Here is an 11,561-nt window from a genome sequence, read left to right as displayed (position 1 = left end):
TGCATAGTTTGTTTTTCAGGATTTGGAAAGCTTCTTCGTGTTTCTCTTCCCAGAGAAATTTTCTGTCCTTTTGGGTCAAAGATGTTAATGGTTGAGCACTCCTTGAGAAATTCTCAATAAAGCGTCTATAGTACGCAGCTAATCCTAGAAACTGTCGTATTTTTGTCGAGGTTCTAGGGGCTTCCCACTTCTTGATTGCCTCAATCTTAGCTGGATCTACATGAATTCCTTTCTCACCTACCACGTGACCAAGGAAATGTACTTCCCAAATCCAGAATTCACACTTAGTGAACTTGGCATACAGTTTATGCTCCTTCAGTAACTCCAACACTAGCTTCAGATGCCATTCATGATCTTCTTTGGTTTGCGAGTAAATGAGTATGTCATCAATAAATACGATCACAAACTTGTCTAGGTATGGTCTACAGACCCTGTTCATCAAATCCATGAAAACAGCTGGCGCGTTCGTTAGTCCAAAAGGCATAACTAAGAACTCATAGTGTCCATAACGGGTTCTAAAAGATGTTTTATGAATGTCTCCTTCGTGAACTCTTAATTGATGATATCCAAACCGGAGATCGATATGTTAGAAGTACGAAGCGGCATGTAATTGATCGAACAAGTCGTCAATTCGAGGAAGTGGATATCAATTCTTGATCGTCAACTTGTTCAGTTCTCTGTAATCAATGCACATTCGGAATGACCCGTCTTTCTTTTTAACGAATAACATGGGGGATCCCTAAGGTGAAGACCTTGGTCGTATAAACCCCATGTCTGGAAGTTCTTGAAGTTGACCGGACAATTATTGCATCTCGGATGGCGCAAGGCGATATGGTGCTTTTGCTACAGGTGCCGCTCCAGGAATTAGGTCGATCCGAAACTCGACTTGTCTGTGTGGGGGTAGACCGAGCAATTCTTCAGGAAACACTTCAGGATAGTCTTGAACCATCAGGAAATCTTTGATTTTCTTTGCTTCAGGTTTTCTTTCTACAACATGGGCCATGAATACAATGCAGTCCTTCTTCAGGTACTTGTGAATCTTCATGCTTGACAAAATATTTAAACTTCTTCCTGGCTTCTCACCGTACATGATAAGGGTTTCGTTGTTGGGGAGAGGTATTCTAATGACTTTCTCATAACAACAAATGTCTGCCCTATTCTTGGATAACCAATCCATTCCTACTATTACATCAAAGCTACCAAGCTCTATCGGAATTAGGTCAATGCTAAAGAGTTTATCAACTAAGTTCAAACTACAACCCTGGATTATGTCATTTGCCTTAATTTGATACCCATCAGCAAGTTCAATAACATAGGCATTCTTCATCTTTTTCGATTGCAAGTCTATTAATGGTCTAAATTCTAATGAAACAAAACTCCTATCTGCTCCAGCATCGAATATTACTGATGCAAAGTGATTGTTCAGGAGAAATGTACCTGTTATCACTTCAGGGTTCTGACGAGCTTCTTCTACACCAATCACAAAGGCTACACCCCTAGCCTACCCATCTTGATTCCTCTGGTTGACTTGCCTTCCTAGGTTCTGAACATTGTTACCAGGCCTCCTGTTCAATTTTGGACAAACATTTTTGAGGTGGTCTGTACTCCCGCACTCATAGCATGCCCTTTTTTCATCCTTATTCAACCTGCAATACTTGGCTATATGGCCCGTCTGATTACATTTTCGACACACTTCACACGCTCCTTCATGATGGAACCAACACTTATCTCACTTTGGATACGATCCAATGTACTGCCCTCGTTCCTGAGTCCTCACCGGCTCTTGTTCCTGTGTTTTCACCATGAAATTCCTTGTAGTTTTCCGCTTCCTCCCTGAACCACCATCATTTTTCTTTTCTCCTTGATTTTCTAACTTTCTCTTTTCACCTGAGCTTCCCTTTATCGAATTCTTAGTTCGAATCATGTCGTTAGTCAATCTATTTGCCAAAGTCACTACACTCTATATGGTAGTTGGGTTTGCTAGAGTAACCATTCCCCGAATCTCTGGTGCCAACCCCCAGATGTAGCGATCAATTCATTTCTCCTCAGGAGTGACCATGTGAAGCACCATCTTTGCAAGTTCATGGAATCGGACTGTGTACTTCTCTATCTGAGTTCCAACCATGGTATGATTCCAGAATCAGACTCAAGCTTCTGAATTTCATCTTGGGGACAATACTCCTCTATCAGCAGCTTCTTCAGGTTCTCCCAAGTTAGTTGATATGCCGTTGCACGACCTCGGGTTTGCACTTGGGTATTCCACCATGTCAATGCCCTATCGTGGAGTAGACAAGTTGCATACTCCACTTGATTGCGTTTAGGGCATTTTGCTAATGTGAAGGACCGACTCCATACTATCAATCCACTTTAACAACCGGACTACGCCTTCTTTTCCATGAAACTCCTTAGGTTTACATGCCATAAAGGACTTGTAGAGGCACTCTCTTTCATTGTTACCCTGATTTTGTCTCAGATTTCCTTGAGTAGCATTTAGACCCGCTGTGACTTGAGTGATGATGTTTGGGATTGCCGCCATGAGCTGTTGTGCTACCAGTTGAGCTACATCAGGTCTTTCGTTCTGTGGGCGTCCACGAGTAGGCCTTCCTGAAGGCATGGTTCTAAGACACAATAATAAAATACATATAAGTAATTGTTTTAAAATAGTATAAAGTTTTCAGTACTTCATTATTTACCAATTCATTGCACAAAGTCAAAACTATATTCTGCACCACTATTGTGCATATAGTTTTATAGTCTATGAAAAATCTTTTATCTGACAATTAACATTTATCATAAATTTCATAACTAAACTTCACATTTGAAACTTTTGACAAACATAATATAAGTTTTTCTACAAAATATTTAAAATAGTTTAAACATCCAAAAACATTACATCATTATCAAAACAAGGTTTTCAGTTTCCTTCCAAAAGACATTCCAAAAGACATCCCACATGGGTATTTAAAACATAACGAAGTAAAGTACAGGCATCAGAACCAAACACGGATCACAATCCCAACGAAAAACATCAACACCATAATCAGTAGCAGTCCTCCAAACATATAACATGTGGTCACGAAATGACCCACAACTCTCTCTGCAGTCCTGGCAGTCTGGATAGCGTCTGTCGCATACTAATGCAGGGTATCCATTCCTGCCATCATCTCATCCAATATCTGCTGATGCTCGTCAATCACTGCACGATCCTGACGTAAACCTGCTGCCATCCACTGAATCCTCCTCGACTCCTCTGGGGATAGACCTGTATGCCGAACAGGAATCCCGAAGTCTCACTATGGTTGGGGTACTCCCGATCCTGCTATGCTAGGTCCTGCTCCCTCAGATGTTATCCACATATGTTTGGGGACGTTCTTCCTTGTTGTCCGTCGAATACGAAGCCCGTTGAGTGGTGGTTGTGGCATCACTGATGCAGGCGAAGCTCTATGTTGCTGAATCAAGGTGTTGACGCTACTAGTGTCTCGTGAGTCTCCCGTGTCTTTCGTGTCTTCAGATGGATCTTCCTCCACTGAGGCTGGTGGGTCGCGTCTCGGAAATGGCGTAACGTAGCCGAACATGTCGGCCGAAAAGGTAGTGCGGGATGACGACGATTTCGACATATTGGACTGAGACATAAGTATAATGAGCTATAGAATACATTATAATGAATGCCTATAGTATGCAATGCTTACACACACCAAAATCTGCTTTTTTGTTTTTTTTTTTTTGCAAAATAAAAGTTATTTTTGTAAAAAGAAAATTTGGATGAACGTAGTCCTATTATAATTAGTTCAAGTCTTGTATTAAATCTTTCCTTAATTAAACATAGGTGACCAGGCTATGTTTAATTGAGGTCCAATAATACAATTCCCGACCTAATTATATTAAAAATATGTTCGATGTTTCAAAATTCATATATTTCAGTTATAGTTTTGGTCTTCTAAAAGAAGACTGATGTTCTCTATAAGCTTTTGCTCTGATACCATTTCTGTCACACCCCGCTAAAGCGAAAACACGATGCATGACAGGAATAACGGTTTCATAGCAAAATTTAAAGATACATCACCATCATAAAAACGTTTGTAGTTTAAAATACATATTAAAGAAAACACATCCTAAACAAGTCTGAAAATAAACATCATTGTTCAAAAACTAAAAACACAAAATCAATTTCCCATTTGATGCAACATACTTATGATGATGAATCTTTCGAACACTAACTAATTACTTCCTGAAAAAGCATGTAAAACGAGCGTCAACTATATAAATAGTTGGTGAGTTCATAGGTTTACAAAAATAATGGTTTCATAAATCATAATCATTGTTTTGATGGAAGTTTCCATAAATAAAAGTACATTGCTAAAAATGAGTAAGTAAGTTTGCATAAAGAAGTTTGTTATCGTCATGAGAAAAAGAGTACATTGCCAAAATGAGATGTCAAGTTCATATTCACATGGGAAATAAAGTTGGTTGCTAAAACGAGTAAACAAGTTTTGTATGTACATAAAGATTCCATCCATGAGTTAACAACCCAAGCCTAATGACCGAATCGTGTCCTATTGACTACTATGTGTATCGCAAACATAGTAAATAAAATGGTAAAATGCACTCAAGCGAATCGTGCGAGTGAGGAGTTGTCTACTTCCTGATAGCACTATCCATAATGATCATGGGCTCAAATGAGTTATGTTAAATGATTCCAGGGACTTAACCGCGATACAGTCCTCATGAAATAAGGTAACATACACATACATACAATATATAGCAACCAAGTTTGATACGAGTCAAATAAAATACAACGAACATAAATAGTTTAGGACATGCTTTTCCACCCAAAACATTAAAAAAAAACCGAAAATAAGGGGAGTCATGAATACTCACAATGCTTCCAAAATTACAAGTGATTCCTCGGAATACACCAACACGTCTTACAACCGGGATCCTATGATAACAAACACACGCTAGTGAGTTTCTATGTCGAAATCTAACACTAATATACTAAATTCTACATATAGAGGAATGCCAAATTTTGTTCTAATATTGGTTTTATAGTAATTGGTAACAATTTTTCTGAAATGGTGAAATTTTGTAACTTATGTGATTAAGACAATTTTGTATAATATTTTTCAGATTTTTTTGTAATATTAATTGAGGGTATTTCAACACATTTAAAGGTGTTTTAAACTCCTAAAATCCGAAAATATTATCAAACAGTTTCCAAAAATTTTCAAACTTAACATTTCTATTCCAAATACAGTAGAGGTCTTCCAGAAAATTTCCCTTGAATTTTGGATGTTATTAGCTGTTTTTCCAAATTTGAAAGCCTTCATATCAATATAAATTCGTGAAAAATAGCATTCATATGATAAAATTCCCAATTTTTTTGTACTACTAATATTAAATATACTTAAGCTGGAAAAAAATATAAAAATGGATTTCTAAACAGTTTAACCTGATTTTAGGATTTTTGTGCATTTATTCTAACAAAACTGGGGAAAAATAGAAAAGAGTTTCCAAAATTACCCAATCTTTTTTTAGTACTGTTATTGAACATATAGAAGCTGGGAAAAATATACAAGTTATTTGTCGATCAGTTTGACTATTTTTCTTTGTTTTATTCACTTAAATATGAATTAATTTGTAAAAAACTATTTAACAGTAGATAAAACTCACTATACTTTTTATTTATGTTTCCTATATAATGTAAGATATTCTGATGAAGTTTCACAATTTTTGGATAAGTGTAGCTATTTTTCATCAATTTAATCCCTTAAAAACTCATTAAATCGGGAAATGTACTAAATTCTTATGGAAAAACTTGTAAGTATTTGTATGAATTCCGTATAATTTCCAGAAGATGAGAAAATTATAAAATATGGTTTTGGACATTTATAACTACATTTTACTATTTATTTCTCTTTAACAAAAACAAATTTGAAATTAACACAAAACACCCCTATAAGTTCATGAAACTTCATACAATGTCTTTAATCAGTGTGCAGGTCGTCTAAAAATTTTCTCAGAATTTATTGGCTGTAAAAAGTATTTTATATTTATTTTTGCTCTATTTTCTTGAAATGATTATATTAATTCGAGAAAAATAAATGATTCTCTAAAAATTTACAGAACTTCTCATTTTGTTGATAAGATTATGGGAAAAATCGGATTCATGTCAAATATGAGTTTTATATAGTTTGGTGGATTTAAATCACTTCATGCATGACTTTGAACATTTTAACAACACACTTTGATCATCAAGCATCTTAAACTTAAAGATCAACACATGCATGTTGGTTTAAGGCCATGCATGAGTTTGAAAATGTTAAATGTAACATACACGTTTTGAAATCATGTATTGTAAATTATATAAGTGAATAATATTATGAAATATTATGTGAAATTGAGTGTTGAGTTCTAACGGATAGTTTTACTAGAAATGAAGTAAAACTATGTTTAGAATCACTCCGAAAATATTGGAAGTCTTATGAGATTCCAATTAAAAGCCAAATAGTGAAATTTAACGAAAATATAAAATTTGGAATAAGTAAAATTTTATTATTGAAAGTTGTAGATAATCTCGTTATAAACATTCCTCATCGAAATCCGAGTTATAACGAAGAAGTTATGACCAATCGAAGATCCGCGAAAAAACCGGCACGGCGCAGAATGACGTAAAAGTGAGTTTTTGATAAACTACTTTTTAGCCTTAGTAATCTAAATGAATGTTGTAGTATTCGTTAAACCGAGAAGTTCGATAAAAAGAACGCCAAAATCTGACTTCGTATGAGGAAGTTATGATTTTTCTAAGTTTCAGCTTAGCAGTAAACAACTAAAAACTCGAATTTTAGATCGAGTGATTTTTAGCCGACACAACGTAAATGAGAATTGAAGGTCTCTTCATTAGTAGTACAACGGTAAAAAGTCTGACGAAAACGGATATCGGATGAAGAAGTTATGAATTTTTAACGGATTTTCCTGTCCCGGTCTGTTAAAAATAATAATATTAAAAATAAATCAAAATTAGCCAACGAAGTCTAAACGAAAGTTGTAGAATATATTCCCGCCTACGCGTGCATATAAAGAACGTCAAAAATGGAGCCCATATGCGAAAGTTACGGATTTTGGAAGATTTGGGCACAATTTTTGAGAATTTTCGCAAGGATAAGGTTCTTATCCGGAGATGCCACATCACCTCGCATGAACAGTAGCCGCGTGTCGCCTTCCGATTGGACCGAACTTCGGTCTGGTAAGCATCCGACGCGCCTTTTGGTGTCCTAGGCGACGTCTAAGACGCCTCGCATCTGGCTGCCACCGAGCTGCGTCGTTGCTGACTCCTCCCTTCTGATCGGCCGACCTTCGCACCCTCGCCCTATAAATACAAGGCTTGCGAGCCTTGCCGGGTAAAATTGGATTTTTGCCATTTTCACCCGTAAATCCATATTTTTACTATTTTGCCATCCCCCGAAGCCACGGTATCATTTTTAAAGCTCGAAATACGTTCCGAAGTGCCCGGAGGGCCCGATAAATTTATCTTTTCGGTTTGAAGCTCTACCCTCGTAAGACCTATTTTTCAATATATCTCTCGGTTTTCAACGACGAAAGCTATTTATAGAGCCGAAGTGCTGCACAAATTACTATTTTAACCCCCGGTTATTTTAAGGTGAGTTTAATATATAGGAACAATTGTATGTTATGTGTTATATGTGCTATGTGCTTTTTAGTGTTATTATTCCGGGTTATTTTCCCGTGTTATTTTATTCACTATTTTTAATAGCAAAGAAATACCTTTGACCATGTGATCAGTGAAAGGACTTAGATTCACGTTGGTACTGGTATGTAGCCTCTGGCCATGTAGAACATGTCTCCGTAAGAGAATGATTTCTATTCTATGGCATTGGCAGAAGGTTAGAGAGGGCTGAAAGCCTGAAATCTGCCAAAATATTTAATCAGAAAGTGTATGTTTTCTGTGCCATTTGGGACGAAGCTTTATTGATGTATATCAAGTATGGAAATCGTTATGTCTCATTGATCGTATATATTTGAATCAAATCAATGGTTGATATGGAAAGTTTGTCACATGATTCACATATGCCCTTGTTGTTCCTTGTTCCTCTTTGCTTCTGCCATATTGAAGTATATATATATGGCATAACGTTATATTGTATCTATTATTGAACTCACTAAACGTCACCGCTTACCCTCTCAATGTTTAACAAATTTGCAGGAGATAAGTAACCAGTATAGTCATATATTGTCGGAATGTTTTGAATAGTTGTAATATTACTTTTGTATTTAGGGATCATGTATGTATAAATGTATAGTATCCTGGGTAGTTGTGTAATATATAACACTTTGTAATAGTCGGTTTGTATATAGTCATTTGTAACCTCTTTATCAATGTAAAGTATTATTTTTATGAATATGCAAGTAGCATGTTTTGAAGTAACTATATTGTCAAGTATGAAAGTTTGGGTCTTTCAGAAATACGAAAGCGAGGGTCTTTCAATCATGGTATCAGAGCAGTGGTTTAAGTGAACAAAATACCACAGATTGGTATTTAGACTTAAACTGTTGGAAGTTCAATATATGAACTAGATTCATAGTAATTATATGGATACAAACCATAGGAAATACTTAAGTGGGGTATTAGGTAGTGATAAACCCTAGTATTCTAAGATATTAAGTTACTTCAAAATTTTCAGAGAATTAGTTTAAGTGAACTAGGAATTTTGAGAATTTCTATACTTAAACATAAATTGTTAAGTGAAGATGATACGATGTGTATCTGGTATATTAGGTTGAATACCTAAATGGAAACAAGCACTAGAATATTAAGAAGAGATATGCCTTATATTCTAATATGTGCTAAATGATAAATGAATATAGCATGCCTTAGGTTGCTTGCCTTATTGCTATTATTTAAGAAAGTTTATGGTCTGTTGCCGACCTTGATTTAGAAGAGAAAATTTTATGTTTAGAATTCTAAGAATTTCTGTATTAGAATTTACATGAAACTTTTCGAAGTGATAAAGAGACTTATGATAGTCAACATCGATAAGTTTGTAGATAAACGATCGTGGGATATCGTAAAAAAATATTTACCAAGTGAAATCGTAAATAGTGTATTAATACCAATAGAGTGGTGTTGTACATTCAAAGTATAAATTTGATGAAATAATAATATCTTTAGAAGAATGATGTACGTTTGAAACACATTTGGGCGAGATAAATGTGTTGGTACAAATCCATGAAGTTGTTCCACCGCTGTCCAGATTGAAGCAGTGATTGTTTATAGAGTCAGAAGAACCAAAGATGGTGATAAATACTTCGACAGTATTGAAATTAAGTACTAGATTTAGAAGAATTAAATGAAGATCAAAGGAAAGGCTAATGAAGTTTTTCAGACTCAATAGGTCAAGACTTTGTGATGTAGTATGTAGTTCAAGTAGTAATATTATACAGGATGCTCAGACTTAGTATTTAATAATACTGAGTGATGATTGACTTCTATTACATCCTTATGGAAGTTCCATTGTGTGTTAAGCCGACTTTAACATACATGATTAGGATGGTGAATTAAGTCATTTAGTAATAAAAGGTTAAGTAACTTACTTGTTTAATAATGGTAGAATGCTTAGTTGAAGAAACAATACACCCATAGTATTGTATGAGAAGAAATGTTGTAGTTAGGAATGACAGAGAACCAAGTTGAAGCTAGTAGAGCTTGCTGAGATGCAGCTATAATGCAGACTTCTTAGGATAGACTCCTATGAAGTAGACTTAGACTTACTCAGATACAAGAATAACGATGTCATGGAAGGATAATGAAATGAACAAAGGTGCATGGTGAATTACATAAGTTAAAAGATGATGCAAATAGTTGAAAACCGTTTGTCTCTACACTGCTAGAGTAAATTTTGGGTGTAGTATGTCTTGCAGAGTAGACACTACCCGAGAAAGAATTTATATGAAGAATTGGAAGTAAAATTCTATCGACCTATGAAAAAGTATTAGAATATGCTAGATCGAGCATATGCGTGAGAAGAATCTTAGAAGGCAAGTATAAGTAATCCAAGATATGTTTGATAGAAACGCGGAAACCCTAGTTGAGTCTAGGAGAAATTGTTGTATGTATTTGTTTGAACACATTCATGTGTGATAAGTTGTTTTGTGATTTTGAATGGTGACTTGGAAAACTGCGAGACAATACTTGGGACGAGTATGAGTAGGTGTGAATGGTAGTAGAGGCCTATACTATCGGAAGCATAAGACTCACGCTTGGATCAGGGAAAGTCACAAGGTTACCAAGAAGCTAATAAATGATTCCGTTTTATTCATGAGTGTCGTTACCTTCGTTTCGGTAATGACTAAGAAGATAATTATCGTTCAAATCTTAATGTCATAAAGAGTGGAGTCTGATTAATATAAATCTACAAAGATAAAGTTGATTGGTTTAGAAAGCCATGTATTGAGTAATGACGAAATTTCAGTGAAGAAGGAGATGGTCGATAGAAATATAACGATCTTCATTAAAGAATTGAGCAACCATTAACTAGAGATGTTATCTGTTATGAAGGCAATGAAGAATTTAGTTATTCATGGAAGGATTACAGTATGAAATCCATGATTTCGTAATCAATCGAAATATTCTGTCATTTGACAAAATTGATGTGTATGCCCGGAAGCACGAATTAGAGATACGTGGTGCTATTCTTTCTGTTCCGAAGCATCTACGTATTGATCAAACTCCTTTTTTTTCTCTATTCCATCAGCTCGATTTATTCGATCTGACTCTAATACAAGAGTTTGGTTCGTTATGTGTTTTGTGTGTTACAAAATCAAAGGTCATTAGAATATGACCATTCGGGTTGTTGTTATAGCAAAAGTAAAGACCTTATCTTAGGTTTAGTCTATAAACCAAGAAGGAGCAGGAGTCTGCAATGAGAATTGAGTTTTAACTCAAAGATTAGGATCGAATGCTCAATAGAGAATGATGAGCGGGTGTAGGTTTGAGCACCACTAGTAACTAAGAAGTTTGAAGGGTTTGACAATCGTTTGGTAAACCAAAAGTTAAATATCGTACATTTTAGATTACCACATAAGAAGTAAGTTAGGACTCGAATGTTATGACTAGTAATTTTCTCGTAAACTCTAGATCTGCTCACATCTTATTTGATTGTGATGCCTCAAATTCTTTCGTGTCTTATAAATTCGCACATTCTTTTTAAATTGCTTGTTACGCAATTGTCCAATCATTTCATATAGATAACATAGGAAGTATATCATTACTTGCTGATAAAGTCTATAGGGATAGTGTCATAGGAATTAAAGGTTATAATCTTCTTGCTAACCTAATTCCTATCTCCTTGCTCATCTTTGATATTATTCTCGGCATAGATTAGTTGTCTAAGAACCATGCAGAACTCTTATGCTACGAAGAGATAGTATGCACCCCTATCGAATAAGAGGATTCTATTTATGTCTACGTTGAAAATAATAACTTCTTTCTTAAAAACTCGTAAATTTATATCGAATGGATATTCTACTTATCCGGCTAATGCAGC

The 11,561-nt window shown here is 35.3% G+C and overlaps 1 protein-coding gene across 1 annotated transcript; it reads right to left on the bottom strand.

Moving 5' to 3' along the window:
- Positions 1–802: 802 nt before the first annotated feature.
- LOC145139391 (uncharacterized) lies at positions 803–1,327 on the bottom strand. The gene has a single exon (XM_079073230.1). The coding sequence runs from the start codon at positions 1,325–1,327 to the stop codon at positions 803–805; it is 525 nt and encodes a 174-aa protein (XP_078929356.1).
- Positions 1,328–11,561: the final 10,234 nt, after the last annotated feature.

Source organism: Lactuca virosa, chromosome 9, assembly GCF_052849685.1.
Source record: "Lactuca virosa cultivar CGN04683 chromosome 9, Lactuca_virosa_CGN04683_v6, whole genome shotgun sequence".
Lineage (NCBI taxonomy): Eukaryota > Viridiplantae > Streptophyta > Magnoliopsida > Asterales > Asteraceae > Lactuca > Lactuca virosa.
Note: the sequence above shows the minus strand (reverse complement) of the source record. Positions and strands in the feature narration are given on the sequence as shown.

Coding starts and splice junctions, on each gene's coding strand:
- LOC145139391 (XM_079073230.1), bottom strand. CDS start 1,327: ATGAAGAATGCCTATGTTATTGAACTTGCTGATGGGTATCAAATTAAG.